The following is a 21,098-nucleotide window of genomic DNA, read 5'->3' as shown; positions in this document are numbered from 1 at the left end:
CAAAAGAGCTGAAACATTTGTATAAAAATCTTCATTTGAGTTGTGTTGACATATGTGATGGCATAAGGGTGAGTAAATGATGAGATAATTTTCATTTGTTTGATTAAATATCTCTTTAAACCCATATTTCACAGATTTTTAGTCTAGAGTTGATTTACTTGGTTGGGTTTGGTTACACATTTGGTCATTACATTTTGTGATTAGTTTTACAAGTTTCACTGATACTGGCATTTCACAGATAAGGAAATGGTGAATATTCAATTTTTATATTAATACAAATGTTCATGTTGGGTTCAGTGCAATTAATCTGATTCATAGCTTTCTAAAGTAAAAAAGTGTCCTTTGGGTGCATCTTCAAGAAGAAATACATTAGTCCAAAGAGACTTCTACAGTGGATCATTAAAGAACGCTTCCAGTTGTGTATTTAAGCAGTTAAACAAACAACACTTTCCAGGGCATCGGAAGACATGCCAAATATTGCATTCATAGAATCTCATAGGACACATTACAACATGCCACCAACTGTTAAATCTCAAAAACAGAGTAGCTAAATTATAAGATGCTTATTATATTTCTCAAACTACTTTTATAGATTTATGAGATGAGTATTTGTATCAGAGAAATGTTAAAGGAGGTGCATGATGGTGAATTAAAACATACCTATATCATCCAAATTATGACTGTTTATGACTGTTTAAGGGCAGGGCAGATAGGAGCTTGGCTGCTCACTACATTTTATTAGGGATCCTAATATTACAGTGTTTGTTTGACAAATCCTCATCTTTTATGATGGCTTTTTATTTTATTTTTAAATTGACTGCACACTGAATATATAGTGACATATAAGCTAACATTGTAGATATGTTTCACTGTAACTGGTGGTGTGATCAAGTGACCAGATGGCCAGTGTAAAAGGGCTCTATGTGTCACTCCTAAATGTGTATATTAACTGGACTTTCATCCTGTTTGCTGAAACGTCAGGTTTGTCGGGACAGTGCAGGCATCAACTTGCTCAATACTGTATGTTTGCAATACAGGAATATCCTAATATTTTTTTTAAACTACTTTGATCATTTAATCATTTTCTGAATTGAAACCTTGTTAATTTGATCACAATTTAACAAATTGGGACATGAGATTTGTTCACATCAATCATGTTCAGCCATAGTACAGTAGTAAAATATATTATATTAATTTGTCATCTTATCCGGGAAATGTTATGTATTTGTAGTTGATGAATAAGAAATGTTAAATGTCCATACTTCTTATCATTATTGAATGTTGGTTTGTCTTATTTCTGTCACTTAATGGAATGATAATCTCTCTGAATCTAAATGAACAATGTGTAAATGAGTAAAGATATTTCTGAATTGACTTGTCATCCTAATAAAAACCTTACAATACCAAAAGCAGGCCCGAAGACATTAATGCATTAACATTAAAAGCTGCTGTATTGCAAGAGGGACAATGCCTTGAAATGCAACTTGAAGAGGAAGCTAAAATATTAGCCCTGACAATATTTGCATGATATGCATTAACTAAGATGTTATTGTGTTCTCTATTTTCAAGTACAGCATTAAAGTCTGTGGCACATGCATGCAAGTTTAGAATAATGTTTATAAGACAGTATAGGCTAAGTTTAATGCTTTATTAAAGAATAATAACAAAATTACGGCAACTTTTGTCCATTTGATGTATACCAAATTAACTGTAGGCTACACGTATTTTCTTGACAAGCTATTTCTTGACTTTTTGAAAGGCCAATATATATTGTGCTGCAATGGTGAATTCAGTCAGGCCTACAAATCCAGAGTTCAATGCAGATCTCACCAGCGTTAAACATCTGTTTTATCACTTGATCTACAAGTCACCTGACATGATAAAACTGTGGGTGCAGAGGTTTCCATTGTAGTGCAATACCTCTTGGAAATATTCACTGCACGTGGAGAAATATACTGATTTATTGTGCATAAGGCAAGTTCGTGTAGAATTCAGCATCTGCTCTGAAACAACACAATCAACAAAACAAAGACTGACAGGACAATTCCAGTGTGAGCATGTCAGTAGACAATTTTCTTATGTCATTATTTAGTTAATATTAGGATATAATATGGTTTACTTACAGTTGAAGTCAGAAGTGTGTATACACTTTAGCCCAATACATTTAAACACATTTTTTTCACAGTTCCTGACATTTAATCGTAGCAAACATTCCCTGTGTTAGGTCAGTTAGTATACTACTTTATTTTAAGAATGTGAAATTTCAGAAAAATAGTAGAGAGAATTATTTATTTCAGCTTTTATTTCTTTCATCACATTCCCAGTTGGTCCGAAGTTTACATACACTTTGTTAGTATTTGACAGCATTGCCTTTAAATTGTTTAACTTGGGTCAAATATTTTGGGTAGCCTTCCACAAGCTTTTCACAATAAGTTGCTGGAATTTTGGCTCATTCCTCCAGACAGAACTGGTGTAACTGAGTCAGGATTGTAGGCCTCTTTCTCACACACGCTTTTTCAGTTCTGCACAAAAATTTTCTATCGGATGAGGTCGGGGCTTTGTGATGGCCACTCCAATACCTTGACTTTGTTGTCCTTAAGCCATTTTTCCACAACTTTGGAGGCATGCTTGGGGTCATTGTCCATTTGGAAGACCCATTTGCGACCGAGCTTTAACTTCCTTTCTGATGTCTTGAGATGTTGCTTCAATATATTCACATAATTTTCCTTTCTCATGATGCCATCTATTTTGTGAAGTGCACCAGTCCCTCCTGCAGCAAAGCACCCCCACAACATGATGCTGCCACCACATGCTTCACGGTTGGGATGCCATTCTTTGGCTTGCATGTTTCACTCTTTTCCCTTCAAACATAACGATGGTCATTATGTCCAAAAAGTGAAATGTTTGTTTCATCAGACCAGAGAAAATTTGTCCAAAAAGTAAGATCTTTGTCCCCGTGTGCACTTGCAAACTGTAGTCTGGCTTTTTAATGGTAGTTTTGGAGCACTTCTTTTTTGCTGAGCAACCTTTCAGGTTATGTCGATACAGGACTCGTTTTACTGTGGATATAGATACTTGTTTCTTCTGATTTCTTTTGATTTTCCCATGAAGTCAAGCACTGAGGCACTGAGTTTCATGTAAAAGGTGCTGCATATGATACAGGTTATTCTCTAAACAATCATAACAGGTCCATTTTCCTTTTAATATGATGCAAAGGAAATAATAATAATTAAAAAAATGAATGATCATATAAGTTATCATGTGAATTGTCGTTAAGCCTTGATGCAGTAAAACTAATTTTCTGGTATTTTGAGAAAAGCGGCCCATGTGAATGAAAGACTTTTCAACCTGACATCTCCTGACACTCTTTATCCATTAAAGATTAGGTCAATCGCATTCCTTAAGAGCATCAAATTCATTATATTCCATAGGCCTTTATATCCCCTCTTGACTGTTATGAATTGACTCTTATTGCAGTTAGATGTCTAAATCTGTGGTCAAGTTCAGCAGGACACAGATCATGATGTGATGGCCATGTTGTAATGATCATGAACTTTGTCCTTTTGCAATCGGTAGCAAAGTCAAGTCACAAATTCTGATTGAAGCAATAACCCAAAGATCTTTGATTAAACATATAATTTGATTTTTATTTTTTATTTACTCCTTGTATTTAATTAACCTGAAAGCAGTTTTATTGCATTTTAAAGGCAATACAAGACAATGGAAATTATTTCGTATTGCTATACTTTTTATAGAATGAGCATCTGAAGTTGCTCATTCTAATAGCTCAGTATGTGTGTATATAATATATAATGGATGCTCTCATAAAAATGCGATGCCTACGCCATTCCTAAATGGCAAATATATTGACAATTACATCAGAAGTACTCTAGATGGGATACTTTTCTAAACTTCACAAATGCAGACAATTATATTACCCAACCATAAGTAATCAGAAACAATTACATTATAGCCTATATAATATATTTCACATATGTGCCTCTAATTCTAAATGTGAAAGTATGCATATGCATATTTAGACTGTTCAACTCAATACTTTAATTTCATTGCGAAATGTAGATGAAAAGTTTGACTCTGATTCTCTGCTCTGCCTATGGCTTTCATCATCTGGTGCTCTATCTGTTGGCTCATTTGACTTAATATTTTGCAAGAGCTGGGGTACATATAAAGGATAAATCACATTTTTAAGCCACTTGGTTTTGACTGAGTATAAGAGATCTTTGTAATTGTATATTTTAAATAAAGTTGTAGTATTTATTTATTGTATTTGCTCCTATTTATGTGAGCCCCGGTTTTTAGTGTTTTGTAAATACACTATTTCATTTTGCTGTTGTTTTAAGACTCCGGACAATGTCTGCCGATGGCTGTATACCACCTGGTGATTCCAAGGAAATTCCTGTCTTTGGAAAACTTACTGAAGGGTATGTAGAGTTTAGCAACCAAAATCTGTCATCTCTGTCATCTTTCAATATATTAGTAGCTAATGTCTCACTGTTACTACTTACTATAAATGTGCTGTTTATTATCACCTGTTTGTTGCTGATTGTTGCACTGACAAACTAACGGGTATATACTCTCTCTTTTTTTTTTGTTAGTTCTGTGAAAGTCTCCCCTGAAAAACCTGCTCTTAACCACACTGAAGAATCTCACACTGTACCACTCCATGACTGTAAAGTTCAACTGAATGGAAATTGCTCAGCCTCTGTTATGCAGAGCAACACAGGTAGTCTTCACATGCAGTTGTGTTCCTGTTTAGCATGCTCACGAAATGCATGCACATAAAAAATCTAACTATTTTACATACATTCTGAGTTATTTCCAAGTCAAGTCAAGATTTATTTATCAAATGCACAAAGATAACGCATGCAGAATTAATTGTAGTCAATGCAATTTAGTAATTGCAAGCTCCAGAGAAAGAACACAGATTGAGAGTTCAAAGTTAAAAAAAATTTAATTACACAAGAATACATAAAAACACAGTATGTTAATAATAGTATAAAAATGTATAAGAAACATTATTTTCTTACAAGCATACAGGTTAATGTCTATTACTACTTAATGCCTCCAACTAGCCACTTCCTAACTTAATGATCACAATTAGTTTTTTAAATTGCTGTGTGTATATATCTGCTTTTAGACTGGAACCTTTTAAATTAGTATTTCTTTTTTGTTTTCAACCTAAGAATTGGGTCAGTGTATTTTAGAAATTATATAGCAATGTGTTTGTCATATATATACAAATTTTTTATTTTTAAATACAATAAAAAAAATAAAAAATTAAAAAATATATATATATATATATATATATATATATATATATATATATATATATATATATATATATATATATATATATATAATTGCATACGTAAATGAATTAAAGCAACAATTCTATAACTTTTAATCACAACTAGATTTCATTGTGTTCTATACAATTCAATTAGTAAATTTTAAGTTAACTTCATCCATTTGAGTTTGGACAACATGAATACTTTTGGTAATATTGATGAAACTGGGCAGGGAATTTCCTTTTTTTTTTTTTGCATGCTTTGCATGGTACTGGATGGGGTGACTACATGTTGAAATGAAGTGTTAATTTATGCATTTTGGACCAGATGAGAATAGGAAGAGATTTGTTAGTGTTTCATGTTCTGTTGCTAAAAAAACGTTTGGCTGCAATTTTGTTGGTTACTATTGAGGTGAAGATTAGTGCTTGTGCTCAGGTTGAGAATGGACATTTACATTCAAATGATGTTTGACTTGAGTGCTGCTTAGCTCCATAAGCAGGTACTATCAAATTGACAGTGCAACAATTCCCCTGTCCTTACATTTTCTTACCTCACATGTCAAATTCTAATGATTAATACATTTCTTATGGACCAACACAAGAAAATATACTAAATTGAAATTAAGTTTGACGAATCTAATGAAGTATACTACTATAGTACATTGATTTGACTTAATTGAACATCACATGTGAAACCTGCTTGGTGGGGGAAAGACATGCTATCAGTATCCTGACCTAACCCTGCTCTGTTATTAAGCAGATAACGCCTCAGTTTTTCGCTAGTGTGTGACCGGACAGGCAAAAGTAAGGGGCAGGTGCTACGAAGAAGAGATCTGCTGTTGTATAGGCAGCATGCAAAAACTTCAACCATACATTTGATGACTTTTGGAAGCATTTCTAAAGCACAATCATGTCTCCTGTGTTTTGTTCTTGCTGTCCTGTTCAAAAAGGAGATGAATCGTCAATACCGTTAGAGGTTGGAGATGTGCGTCTTGCTCCAGCCCAAGAGCTATGGAGCACAGCCAGAGACAAGGCTGTGAAACTGAGGATGGAAGCATTGGGATTGGGCTCAGAACCTCCCATGACAGTCCATCAGATGTTTCAAGCTACGGTGGAGAAGTGCGGAGATTGGCCTGCCCTACAGGCCAAGAAAGATGGAATGTGGTTCACCTTGACCTACATGGAATACTATCAACATTCCAGAGCTGCAGCAAAAAGCTTTTTGAAGGTATGATTTGACATCTAACTCCTCTCCTTTTAAATAACTTCATTTTATTGAGTAATTTCAAATGTTTGTTTGATGCTTCATTTACAATGTGAATGAAATTTATTTTGGATATGCATATAGTTATGTTTGCATTTCTTTGCATTTCTAAAAAAAACATATAAAACAAATAATTTCTTTGTGGTATTGGAATGATCAAAGTATTGGCTTAAAGTATTAGCAATTCAAAGCTTTTACAATGCTAGTGTTGTTGTTATGTCAGCACTCTACATCAATCAGTCTCTGTGATGTCTAGGAGATGAATTATCTTGTACATTCATTCATTGTGCATTTATTCTCTGTGTTTAATCTAGCTTGGCCTAGAGCGATTTCATGGCGTTGGCATTCTGGGCTTCAATTCTCCTGAATGGTTTATTGCAGATGTTGGATGTATTCTAGCAGGGTACTAACTGAAAATTAATCAGTTTGAATCTGTTGAAGCTTCATCCTGCAGTTATATAATGAGGGAAAAGCCTAAGTAACTTATTATGGGATCTGATTCAGGATCTGATCTGTAGTTATTTAAACAGATATCTTGTTTTATCACAGGGGACTTGCAACAGGAATCTATACAACAAGCTCTCCAGAAGCCTGCCAGTATGTTGCGGATAACTGTCAAGCTAATGTTCTGGTGGTCGAAAACCACAAACAACTGATCAAAATCCTCCAGGTAGTTAAAGAATGATTAGTGTTTTACTTACTATTACATTTAGTCATTTAGAAGGTCAGTCCTTCTATCCAAAGTGTCTAACACAAGCAAACGTGATTCATTCTAGAATTGCACAGAGAAGTATGAACATGAACAGGGATGCACAGTATGTGACACACACCTTTAATATAACAGTAAGAGGATTAACAGAGTCAAGCTCTCACGGAAGAGTTTTTGTATTTAGATGTTTCTTGAAAGGAAGTCAGCTGTTTTGTTGGAGCTGTGAAAATATTCATTTATTTTTTTCTAGACATTTTTTACCAAAAGAAGTTAATTCAATTAATCATTATTAGATCCATCTTATCTTGAGTAAAAAACAGCGTGGTTAAAGTCGATAGTTCACCCAAAAATGAAAATGATTCCATAATTTAGTCATCCTCAAGCCATCCTAGGTGTATATGACATTCTTCTTTCAGCCAAACACAATCAGAGATATATTCAAAAATATCCTGGCTCTTCCAAGCTTTATAATGGGAGTGAATGGTACCTTAGATTTTGAAGCCCAAAAAAGCGTATCCTTCCTTCAAAAAATGTATCATTATGGCTCCAGGGGGTTAATAAAGGCCTTCTGAAGCGAAGCCATGCATTCATAAGAAAAATATCCATATTTATAACTTTATAAACTAGAATCACTATAATTACAGTAACAAGAGTCGAGTCAAGGCGTATGATGTAAGTAGAACCCGAAGCCGCCGCCAGGCGCCTCCATTTGCGCCATTTAGAATTTCAGCCGCCGCCAGCCAATAATTTAGTAAGCCAAATTGAGCGCCATCTGATAAAGTTTGGCTGAGCCGGCTAGAATTATTTGCATCAAATAATAATTCTATCACATAGAGACATATACACACGAACTATATAAACAATACACGAGATCTATTTTCCCACTGGATTCATAACAGCACAGTCTTGTGCTCGTTGCTACGATACACAGACTCACAGTGAATTGACGACCAATTAAAATTGCTCGTATTTTGTACAGAAGAAGCGACGCATTTTTTTCTCGCGACTGAGGTGAAATGGCGGAAAGAAGCAAGCAAGGTAATTTTGATCTCACTTCTCACATACTTTCCTAATTCCTACTTACTTTTTTTTTTAACTTAGGCCTACCCAGACTTTTGTTAAATCTTCAGGGCACGGTTGCACAAACACCTGAATCAAAGATTGATGTTATGAACCAAATATTCTGGAACGGAGAGATTTATAGCACTGAACGTGATATTACTGCAGTAACAAACCACCGTTTCCACATTGCTAATTCACGACGCATGCTTCAGTGTACATTGAAGTGAAATGTGCAAAACTTTGTCCAAAATAATAGGCTACTGATAACAGTGTGTGTTTATATTAAGGCGAGACACGGCAGGCAAAAACATCGTTTTTTTTTTACTGGTCAATTTTGAGATTTTTGGATATTTGTCTTCAATAACATGTCTTCTTTCAGACTTGTGGTGACAAAAAGTCAGAAATACACATTTAGGTCTTTATTTTACTACACTTCATCTGTTTGCATATGTAGATTTCGCATAAATTCAACAAAAGTTTGCGTTCTTAATCAACATTCTTGCATTTTGTAGAAATATAGTGTAAGCCATGCATTGCTTGGAAATATTGAGATCTAGTAAATCAGTATAACATAGACATCTGTAGACATGAAGTGGCAGCTTCAGCCATTTGCAGCTATGAAAAGTTTGCCGGCTGCAGCAGCCATTTAGGTTTTGGCTGAGCCGGCTAGCCAGCCAATAACTTCATCAGCCAGCCATTATTCTCAAACCAAATGGCTTCGGGCTCTAGATGTAAGGTACCATTTACTCCAATTATAAAGCTTGGAAGAGTCAGGATATTTTTTAAGAAGAAAGTCATATACACCTAGCATGGCTTGAGGGTGAGTAAATTATGAGATAATTTTCATTTTTGGGTGAACTAACCCTTTAATAGTTTCACTAGTGCATCATCTGTGAAGTGTTACTAATTAGCTAAAAACAGCTAAAACTAATTTAACTGGACTATGGTAATTCTAGTCATCTGATAAAATTGTTTTACTTTAATTGTTTTTAAGTAGGCTATTATAGTTCACTATACAAACTGTAGGAGTTTGCCGTTTCCAAGCAACGTAGCAACTTGTCACATTAATATAGTTTGTGCGGCCACAGGTGTGGGTTTACAGTCATTTTATGACTTCGAATACGGCTCATCCAGTCAGAATTTAGATTTGGAAGTATTTGTTTTCTGGTTTATAAAAGCAATTTTTTTTATTGAATGGCACACAGAAAAAGTCCTTATTACCAAGGGTTATAGCCCATCCCATAAAATATGGGATCATCCCGTATGTAAGACAAAATTACAAAGTCAGTCCAGAATAATTTTTCGAGTTTATATTAAAAATGGATCCTAAACAATTTATGGTTTTAATTGTTTCATTATTTTATATTTTAACATGGATTTTGCCATGAAAATGGCCATTGAAGTTGGGATGGCGTTAAAAAAATAAGCTAAAACAACTACTGACTTAATTTTGATTCATCCTATTGTACAGCACTTTGCCCAACATTTGTTGTTTTTAAATGTGCTATAGAAATAGATGTGACATGACTTGACTTAGAAAAAAAATAGTTTCTAAATCACAATTGGATCTTGATCTTGATCGCTATTATTAAAAAAACATTCCTATCTGTGTAAACAGTAAATGCAACATACCACAGCTTTTCCTGTGCAATGGAACATGATAACCTGTCAATGATTATAAATCTAGCTCAAAGTTTTCAAATAAAGTCTGAAAGTTACTATACATTAATCTAATAATAAAATAATAATTCACTTTCACTGTCCACACAGGTCAGAGATCAACTACCACATTTGAAAGCTATTGTTCAGTACAAGGGTGAAATGGAGCAGAAGTTACCAAATGTATATACGGTAAGATTGTACCAAATAATACAACAGTCTAAGTGCCGCATTGCTCGCCTTAGTCCCTTTATCAGTCTCAAAGATGCCGTTTCACTGGTTCATGCATTTATATCCTCACGTCTTGACTATTGCAATGCCCTCTTCATTGGTTTACCTGCTAACTCTATTGCTAGGTTGCAATATATTCAAAGTTCTGCTGCTAGAATTCCTCCACATACCAAGCGCTCATCTCATATTACTCCATTCCAGTTTGAAATTCACTGGTTACCAGTTTTGTTTAGCATCAAATATAAACTAATCCTGCTTGCATTTAAATCACTTCATGGTCTGGCACCTTACTATCCCCTACAACCCGATCTGCTCACTTAGGTCTTCTGGGTCCGGACTCCTTTCTGTCCCTATATCTCACCTTTCTACTATGGGTGGCAGGTTATGCAGCATAGTAGCACCCAATATATGGAATTCACTCCCCCTGACTCTTCGCAGCATCTCTTCTATTTCTGAGTTTAAATCTCATCTTAAAACTGTTTTGTTTTCTCAGTGTTATTTATCTTAATGTGTTATGTATTCACTCTCAATGACTGTGCTATCTGAACTGTGTTTTTGTGACTGTTCTTTGTTTGTGTATTGTTGTGTTACTATTGTAAAGTGTCCTTGAGCTCTGGAAAGGTGCTATATTTAGTATTATTAACAATAATAATAAATATACAGCTGTTTCTAGGTATTAGTCGCAGCTAAGTGCCCCCAAACCACTAGGGGCCCTGGAACCAAATTGGCCCCCCACCCTTAGTTTGTTTAGGAAGTATCAGAGTGTAAAGACTGTACTTGGAGTACTGGTGTGCTTTGTTTTGTTTACAAAAATTCAGTCAAAGAAAATTAATGCAAACAAGGAACACATTTCCAGCACATGTTTGTTCATCAAAGAATCAAACAGTATGCTGATTTGAATTTAATGTCTAAGCTTCTGTATTCTCTTAGTGGGCAGAATTCATGAAACTTGGAGAGGATGTCCCTGAAGCCAAATTGGATGCAGTGATCAACAGTCAAAATGCCAATGAGTGCTGCACACTCATCTACACATCAGGGACCACAGGAAATCCCAAAGGGGTCATGCTCAGCCACGACAATGTGAGTACCACTTGTAGTATCGCAGTACAAAGAGACTGGTTCACCACATATTGCAATGCCCAAATTAATAACACAATTATAGCAGGTAATTAAAGCAATAAGTTGCCAGAGGCCATGCATTATAGTGATTTTACAACTGTTAATCGGTGTTCTTAGACACAGACTCAAATGCCTTATGCTTTTTTTAAATGGTGGCAACAGCAAATTATAATAGACATCTGTGTTCAATAAACAGTTACATTTATAATTTATACTAACCAGAAACAAAATTCTTCCACTAAGTGCTATCGATTACTATACTAACTGTAGGAGTTTGTGGTTTGAGGGTTTATTGTCATTTTACAATTTCAATGTTTTCTGTTTCATAAACGCATTTGTTTTTTATGGAATGGCATGCAAAATTGTCCCTATTGCCTGACATATTTAAATGAAATAAGCATCCTGAAAAAGCACACCTGGCTCTGTGACAGCCTTAGGCTTTGTAAATAACAAACTAAAATGTGCCCGTGGTTCACAGTGGTATGACGGCATTTGGAGGACGGGGCTTTGGAAAGAAGGGGCGTGTCTAATTATATGGGGGTTCCAGAACAGCTGATTTTGAAAGCGGCACCTTTAAAAAAAGGATAAAGCAAGTGCTGTCCCTGAATTTCTAATCTTGAAATTAATTTCAACCCTCCTCTGTCAGATCACATGGACAGCCAATGCAGTTGGCACCATGACCAGGGTGAAGATGGGTGAGGAGGAATTGGTGAGCTATTTGCCCCTGAGTCACGTGGCATCCCAGGTCAACGACATGTGGATCTGCATGAGGTTTGCCGGCACAGTCAGTTTTGCAGAACCAGATGCACTGAAGGTTAAAATCCTTTCTTGTACTGTTTTGCATGTTCTCAATATATAGAATGCTTAAAGGCTTTGTTTATTTAAGGTCAGTTTTAAGTGACGTTTGAATGGAAGTATATGGAGCGTGAAGTGTAGCGTGTCCGCAGCTTTACAGTTTTGTATATTGCTATGTCATATGCAATTAACAATTACTTACATCAGGGGAAACTACATAATTTTCATAATTCTATTTGTGTTATTTTGTAATTTTTATACATTTATAATTATTCCAATTGTGCAAAATTTTTGTCTTAAAGATAAAGTAGCTGTACCCAATCCTTTCACTAGTGTACTGTTCACAATTTAAAATTTAAAGGAATAACTATATAATTTTTTTCTAGATTTACATTTATTTGTTTAGCAAAATTATTTACAATGGAGGAATAGAGGAATGTTGTACAACTCTTATACAAAACCGATTCATCCTAGATGTTATTAAAATGTCTTGTTTACTGCAGGGCTCTCTGGCCAACACTCTGAGAGAGGTGCGTCCCACAAGCTTCTTGGGAGTTCCCAGAGTATGGGAAAAAATGCAAGAAGCGATGAAAGCCGCTGGTGCAAAATCATCCATCATGAAAAAAATGATCGCCGATTGGGCCAAGGGGATAGGACTTCAAGCAAGCTATAATGCCATGGATGGGTGCGTTTTAAAAGAATCACAGATTTACTTATATATCATATCTTCTGAGAGGAACACAAAGCTCATTTTATCTTTCTACAGTGATTCCTCAGTGCCTTGGGGCTTCATGTTGTCAAATAACCTGGTTTTCAAAAATGTGCGAAAAGCTCTGGGTCTTGATCGCTGTAAGGCCTGCTACACTGGGGCAGCTCCAATCACCAAAGACACACTAGAGTACTTCATGAGCCTTTATATACCCATCTTTGAGCTGTATGGGATGAGTGAGAGCACTGGACCCCACACCATCTCCTGGGCTGAAGACTATCGCATTATGAGGTCAGAGACATGATGTGCTATGTCTGTTAAATATTAAACAATGCTTCTCTATATCACTCTCAAACACTGTACCAGAATAAAAAATTAAACTGAGCTTGGGGCAAAATTTACCCAGAAATGTTTAATTCGTTCATCTGACATATGGACCTGACAATTATTTAAAGAGTTAGTTCTCCCAAAAATGATAATTCTATCATTTTAATTCTCTCATCATTTACTCACTGTCATGCTGTCTCAAACTCATTTGATGTTCCATCTTCTATGGAACATAAACAAAGATATTATCACAGATTAATGATGCGTTTATATGCATACAATGCAAGTCAATGTGGTCCAAAACTTTCAAGCTCCTAAAAGGACATAAAGGATATAAGTGCCTCTTGACTGCCAAATAAGCATAAAGCATAAAGATAATCTGTATAATTCAAGTCGTTTAATCCATGTCTGGCAAGATTTATAGTAAATAAGGAGTTACACTTTGGTCTGTTTCTCACCCAAAACCAAGGCAAGGTAAGGCTTCAGAACCTTACCTTTATGTCATTTTTGGAGCTTGAAAGTTTTGGACCCCATTGACTTGCATTGTATGGACATCTTGTGAGTGAGTAAATGATGGGAGAATTTTATAATTCCTTCAAGTGTTGTGTTTATTGTGTTTTATTATTTACTGCTCAGATATTTATTTATTTATTTCATTTAATTTGTTTATTTCATTTAATATGAAACAGCCTTAATTGTTCATATTGAGAATTTATTTCAGTTAGTTGTTTAAATTCAAACATTTGACATGAATGGCACATAGATGGCACACTGTGTGTTTTAATATAGTTAGAAAAGAAATTCCCCCATAAAGGTAAAATTGCACTGGAGAAAAAGCTATTCTAGTGGGCAAATATTGCCACATAATAAAACAAGTATGTTTATGGCACTGCACTGGAAAGAATGTAGAATCCATTGTAGAGCTCTTTTATAAACATTTCTAATGCATACTATATTGTCACATTTATGATTTGGACTCCTCCAGCTGTGGTAAGGTGATGACAGGCTGCAAAACCAAGCTAGACAAGGAGGATAATGATGGGAATGGTGAGGTCTGTGTCTGGGGACGGCATGTGTTCATGGGATACCTGAACATGCCAGACAAGACTGAAGAGGCACTGGATGCAGATGGGTGGCTACACTCAGGAGACCTGGGAAAACATGACAAAAATAACTTCCTGTACATCACTGGAAGGATAAAAGGTAGAAATGCATATAATTTGTAATATGGACCATTCTAAAATGTTACATTTAGGGTAGAGATTGCTATAAATACTAACAAATACTACTATATACAGTGGCCCCTACATGTATTTGGACAATTGCGTCACACTTAAAAATGTTTGGATGTCATTACATTACATTAAAAAATATCAAACCATGTGGTATCTGCAAACAAATTATGCTAGAGCTTTTCTCAGAACTAGTATAGTATATTTATATTAGTAGATTTTAGTATATTAGTGTATATAAACTCAGCAAAAAAGAAATGTCCTCTCACTTTCAAATGCTTTTATTTTCAGCAAACTTAACATGTGTAAATACTTGTATAAATATAAAAATATTAAACAACTTAGACATAAACTGAACAAGTTTCACAGACATGTGACTAACAGAAATGGAATAATGTGTCCCTGAATAAAGGGGGGGGTCAAAAGTAACAGTCAGTATCTGGTGTGGCCACCAGCTGCATTAAGTACTGCAGTGCATCTCCTCCTCATGGACTGCACCAGATTTGCCAGTTCTTGCTGTGAGATTTTATCCCACTCTTCTACCAAGGCACTTGCAAGTTCCCAGACATTTCTGGGGGGAATGGCCCAAGCCCTCACCCTTCGATCCAACAGGTCCCAGATATGCTCAATTGGATTGAGATCCAGGCTTTTCGCTGGCCATGGCAGAACACTGACATTCCTGTCTTGCAGGAAATCACGCACAGAACGAGCAGTATGAGCAGTATGGCTGGTGGCATTGTCATGCTGGAGGGTCATGTCAGGATGAGCCTGAAGGAAGGGTACCATATGAGGGAGGAGGATGTCTTCCCTGTAACGCACAGCATTGAGATTGCCAGCAATGACAACAAGCTCAGTCCGATGATGCTGTGACACACCGCCCCAGACCATGACGGACCCTCACCTCCAAATCGATCCCACTCCAGAGTACAGGCCTCGGTGTAATGCTCATTCCTTCAACGATAAATGCAAGTCCGACCATCACCTCTGCTGAGACAAAACCGTGACTCGTCAGTGAAGAGCACTTTTTGCCAGTCCTGTCTGGTCCAGCGAAGATGGGTTTATGCCCATAGATGACGTTGTTGCCGGTGATGTCTGGTAAGGAGCTGCCTTACAACAGGCCTACAAGTCCTCAGTCCAGCCTCTCTCAGCCTATTGTGGACAGTCTGAGCACTGATTGAAGGATTCCTTGTGCATTCCTGGTGTAACTTGGGCAGTTGTTGTTGCCATCCTGTACCTGTCCCGCAGGTGTGATATTCAGATGTACCAATCCTGTGCATGTGTTGTTACACATGGTCTGCCACTGTGAGGATGATCAGCTGTCCTTCCTGTCTCCCTGTTGAAGGAGACACAGTACGGACGTCTTACAGGCTGCTTAATTACAGTGGTGTCCCTCAAGGGTCGATTTTAGACCTTTGTTATTTTGCCCGTATATGCTTCCTCTGAGCTCTATTTTTCAGAAATACAGCATATCTTATCACTGCTATGCTGACGATTCACAATTCCATTTCCCAGTGAGTGTAGACATGAAGTGTTCATTGGAGAAAGCCCTAAATTGCTTCAAGGAAATTAAACATTTGCTAGCAAACAATTTTTTACAATTAAATGAAAGCAAAACTGAAGTTCTGATTTTAGGTTCCTCCATGTCCTCCTTACCTGGCCTGGATGCCCAGTTAGGTTCTCTGTCATCAAAGGTACAAGATCATTTAAGGAGTCTTGGTGTGATTTTAGACTCCTCGCTACTTTTCAATATGCAGATCTATCGCTGATATAAACATTTTCTTTCCATAAAGACTTGGAAATTATCCCATCTACAGCTTGTTCAAAATGCGGCAGCTAGGCTTTTAACAGGGTCAAGAAAGAGGGATCACATTTCTTCTGTTTTAGCGTCTCTACACTGGCTTCCCATGAAATTCAGGTTTGATATAAAAATTCTGCTTTATGTCTACGAGGCACTATCTGGTCTCGCGCCCCAATATATCAGTGACCTTCTCCTCCCTTACTCCCCCACTAGAGCACTCAGGTCATCTGATCAACTTCTATTGAGGGTTCCTCAGTGTCACTACAGATCTAAGGGTGACCGTGCCTTTTCTGTGGTAGGTCCTAATCTCTGGGTCAGCTTCTTCATTAGCAATATTTAAATCTTCTTTGAAAACAAATTTTTATTCTGTAGCTTTTGAATGGGTCCTTGAATAGGTTAAAATGGGTAAATACATGATGCTGTACTTAAAGGTATTTATACATTTTTTATTACATTATATATATATATATAATAACTCTGTCATTGTTTATTTATTTGTTTGATCTGTAAAGCACTTTGTGTCAACTTCTGTTGTTTTTAAATGTGCTCTATAAATAAAGGTTGACTTGACTTGACACTAAGTTTGAAACCATAAAGTGTTCACATTTTTTTTTAATCCCTATAACTTTATTTTATTAATTTATTTGTTTTTTATGTTTGTGCTATGCTTCTTTTAAAAAACTGGCACTTGGTTTTGATATTTTTTATAATGCAAAGCCTTTAAAGCTTGTTTTTAAGTGTGGCGTATTGTTCAAATGCTGTTTTAGGGAACTTTAATTGGCTTGGGAATACAACCATGTTTCTTGAAATGTGTGTAGGAGATTATTTAAGATGAAAGTATGAAGCATAACATTATTTAAATATTTATATGTGTATACAATATGTACCTAATTTTTTTTGCAGAGTTAATCATTACTGCTGGTGGAGAAAATGTACCACCAGTCCCCATTGAGGATGCAGTAAAGGAGGAGGTGTCAATAATCAGTAATGCAATGTTGGTTGGAGATAAAAAGAAGTTCCTCTCCATGCTACTCACACTCAAAGTAAGCCTACACTCACAGTACTCGAGCCCATTAAAAGTAAACGAGTTATGAAGTGTTTTTAATTGCTAAAAATGTATACCATCGCACTCAGTCTTTGCTATGTGTAAAAAAAAATTAAATGGTAATTTTCTTTTGAATCAGATTAGACAGAACAATTTTTTTTCTTGTCAGTGTAATGTTGATGAGAATGGAGAGCCCACAGATGAACTGACTCCACTCGTGGTGGAGTTTTGCCGGCAGCATGGTGTGATTGCCAGCAAAGTCTCAGAAATCATTAACAAAAAAGAGCCAGCCATTTACAAAGTGATCCAGGAGGGCATGGAGCGTGTCAATGCTAAAGCAACATCCAATGCCCAGAGAGTCCAGAAGTGGACCATCCTGTCACAGGACTTCTCCGTATCTGGAGGAGAACTTGGTGAGTTTTATTTTATTTTATTGATTTATATATTTTATCTCCCCTTTTCTCCCCAATTTGGAATGTCCAATTCCCAATGTGCTCTAAGTCCTCCTGGTGGAATACTGACTCGCCTCAATCCAGGTGGTGGAGGATGAATTTCAGTTGCCTCCGCGTCTGAGACCATCAATCCACGCATCTTATCACGTGGCTTTTAGAACGTATTTTTTAATATGTAAACAGGAATATAAAAGAGAGAAAGAGTCAATTGGAGAGTTGCATGGTCCATCTAATACTGTGGTGCTCAACTGGTTTTACAAATGGGTTTGTACCCAGATTTTACTTTGGACATCAAGTGGCAACCCAACACAATACAACATTTTTATAGTACAAAAGTAACCAAAATGTTCTTAAAATCACACATTAAAATGTATTAATATTACCATTAACTGCAGGCCTACCAATGTGCAAAATGATTAACATGACAATTGTTATGAGATGTGGAAATAGGAGAAGGTAGACAGGGGTGTGGATCCAAGTGCGGCTTTATTTGAATTAACATAAAAGAAACAAAAAACTCAGGAACAAATCAAAATCCACGGTGGGAAAAAAGGCAAACCAAATACTGAAGAATACGGAGGGCGGAGAACAACAGGGTAACCTCGGACGGACAGACGGATAACAGGGTAACCACGAGCGGGTAGACAGACTGGCAGGGAACACGAACAGTGAGAGTCAGAATCAGACATACGCGGAGACATGTAACGTCAACGCACGACAACGGGAAGGGAAAACAGCGGGGTTAATAAAGAGACACGGTAATGACAAAATGACAGACAGGTGCAGACAATAACACACTGACAGGGCCGGAAACGACGGGAAGGAGGGAAGTGTAGTTTTCACAAAGGCAGTGAAACACGGGCGGACAACAAGGAAGACATGACATGGAACGTGATCAGCAAAACCGAAAACACGGTGCAGACGACACGAAACCGTAACAACAATAATGTTAATTTACCAGCCGAACAGTCTAACGCACAGCATTTGACGACATCATCAGAAGACATGAGAAGCGTTTTCTCCTCCCTTGATAAGTTGATAAGCGTATTTATTTTGCTATTCTTACTATGCACAATGACATAAGAATAAACTGCAGAGGTACTTTTACCTGTCAGCTTGAGACAAAATATCAAAAGCAATGGGCGAATATACTATATATATATATACTACTAATATATACGAATAATCATATACTGTCTAACTGCATTCCTGGTCACATAACAGCATGTCAAGCATGTAATAGTCAGGTATGTAAACAGACAGATGGATCTGTGATTGGACTGTATCCATTTCTTTTATTGTACAAATGTCAACTTTTAAACTTTATGACTGAGGTTAAAAGCACGGCTTCCTTTTTTCTGTCAGGTCCAACAATGAAGCTCAAGAGGCCTGTTGTCACTAAAATGTATCAAGAAGAAATCAACAAATTTTATGGGGAATAACAGACGTCCCCAGAAGAAACATTTGTGATTTTTACTAAACTTGTTTGCAGCAGTAATGAGTGACAACAATTGGATCCCATTCTTTTGCCACTGCTCAGTAATATATCTGGATTCCGCTCACTTTGAAGCTTCTAACAGACTGCTGGACAGTAAGCATTACTATTACAAAGCCATCTGCCCTCAGTCAAGGTTTATCAACTGCACCATTTTCGATGGCACTATATGCAGCAAAAAAGATTGAATGAATGTAACAATGATTTTTCTCATGTTGTCTGCTATTCACTTTTTGGTAATTTATTATGTACCAATATATACCAATATTTTTAAATTCAGAACCAATTTGCTGATCAATTACTTCCTTGAGGTGGCTGCTTGATCAGTGCTTCTGTTATTACAACTGGTCTTTTTTTCTGTATATTCTGTAGAATATATGAAATGTTAATGAAATTACTGTGCATATTACTGTTATTGTGAGATCTGTTCAATCTCTTCAAACAGCTACAGTGTAACTAAAGAAGCAGTTGTGTAAAGAAAATGTTTCTTATGTACTTTTGACTTTCACCCAGCACCCTGGATATTTATGAGAATGGAGATCATCAGCATATGTAGGAAAATATAAATGAAATAAATTATATATTAGAACACCACAAATAAAGAATGTATTTGGATGTCTTCCAGAAATGTGTATTGAATAGCGTCTGCCTTTCTTACATTGGGAAGATAAATCCAGCCAGGAGGAGTATATTGTGAGGATAACCTCCTGATATCTAGTGTGCTTGTGTTTTGAAACTACAAAGGGTGGTGTTCTGCTCTTGGATGAAATACCACACTAAAAGCACATTATAGTTTGAGCCCAACTCCCCTGTTATTGTTTAAATTGCGTTACTGAACCAATTTTGAAGTGAACCAGAAACACAAGCACGCTTTGGCAAGAAACATCATCCCTCCATAAATCCATGTTCTTTTGTTCTCTTTTCAGTTTCATTGAGAGTAGATTGTTCTGCATTTTTGTTTGATGTAGATTATGTCACATTAAATGGAGCTTGTCTGGGTTTAAGTGAATCTGTTGAAGACAATCAACAGTACTTATTGAATTATTACAGCCTATTCAGTTATTTTTCAGCATATTATTCCGACTCATTTAGAGATCTATATGATGCACTGCACAAGCTCAATGTCTTGCTACTTTAGATATGACATGAAAGGCACAGCACATACAATTTTCATAAACATTTGAGTAGTAATTATAAAAATGCTTCATCACTACTTACAATATTTATTATATAATTGTATTGTTATATTAAATCTATAAATTATATACCAGAAAGGGAGAGAGAAAAGGGATAGAAATCAGCTCAAGTCTTTTTCAAGGTAATTTCAAGGTAATTTTAGAATTGTATTGTCTATGGTATATGTGCCCTCTCATAAATATCAAATATATATATATATTTGACCATGCTAAGTTTTTTTTTTTTGTACAACTACATCATAAAATTAGGAAGCTTGGACAGAAGTTAATTTTGTCAGAATGAGAAAAAGTTTGGGAAACTTTGTAGTCAAAAAACTATAACAGGGAATACTATAAAACTGGTTCACTGCGTGTCCATTCATGCATTGTACTGTGATCGTGTTTGGTCTTCTGAAGCATGCAAAACTCTATTAAGTTGGCATTAATGATTTAATTATTACTGATAATTAATTTAAAGATTCACTTAGAAACCAAACCTCTTCAGAGTGCTCATGTTTATATCTGACTGGAACAAATTGGACGCCCCTCAACCCTGAGAAAAAACCCCAGATCTGCTCGAATTCATAAGTAACTTTTTGTTTATATTCCAAACAGTGTATTAAGAGGAAAGGTAAAGCAGTTTCCATCCTTGACTTTATAACACTGTTCTAAGCATTCAAACAATTAATGTTAGCGTCCTGTCCACCTTGTCGGTAAT

The 21,098-nt window shown here is 36.2% G+C and overlaps 1 protein-coding gene across 1 annotated transcript; it reads left to right on the top strand.

Moving 5' to 3' along the window:
- Positions 1-4,239: 4,239 nt before the first annotated feature.
- On the top strand, positions 4,240-19,756 carry LOC127643038 (long-chain-fatty-acid--CoA ligase ACSBG2-like). The gene is made up of 14 exons (XM_052125567.1): positions 4,240-4,442; positions 4,617-4,744; positions 6,259-6,536; positions 6,887-6,975; positions 7,122-7,242; positions 10,114-10,194; positions 11,164-11,313; positions 11,999-12,166; positions 12,651-12,832; positions 12,914-13,147; positions 14,169-14,386; positions 17,117-17,256; positions 17,428-17,671; positions 19,076-19,756. The coding sequence occupies exons 1-14, from the start codon at positions 4,372-4,374 to the stop codon at positions 19,150-19,152; spliced, it is 2,181 nt and encodes a 726-aa protein (XP_051981527.1). The 5' UTR covers positions 4,240-4,371; the 3' UTR covers positions 19,153-19,756.
- The last annotated feature ends 1,342 nt before the right edge of the window (positions 19,757-21,098 follow it).

This window comes from Xyrauchen texanus, chromosome 4, assembly GCF_025860055.1.
Source record: "Xyrauchen texanus isolate HMW12.3.18 chromosome 4, RBS_HiC_50CHRs, whole genome shotgun sequence".
Lineage (NCBI taxonomy): Eukaryota > Metazoa > Chordata > Actinopteri > Cypriniformes > Catostomidae > Xyrauchen > Xyrauchen texanus.
This window is presented reverse-complemented; position numbering and strand designations above follow the sequence as displayed.

Coding starts and splice junctions, on each gene's coding strand:
- LOC127643038 (XM_052125567.1), top strand. CDS start 4,372: ATGTCTGCCGATGGCTGTATACCACCTGGTGATTCCAAGGAAATTCCT. Junction 4,745..6,258: donor TGTTATGCAGAGCAACACAG/GTAGTCTTCACA, acceptor CTGTTCAAAAAG/GAGATGAATCGTCAATACCG. Junction 11,314..11,998: donor TCATGCTCAGCCACGACAAT/GTGAGTACCACT, acceptor CTCCTCTGTCAG/ATCACATGGACAGCCAATGC.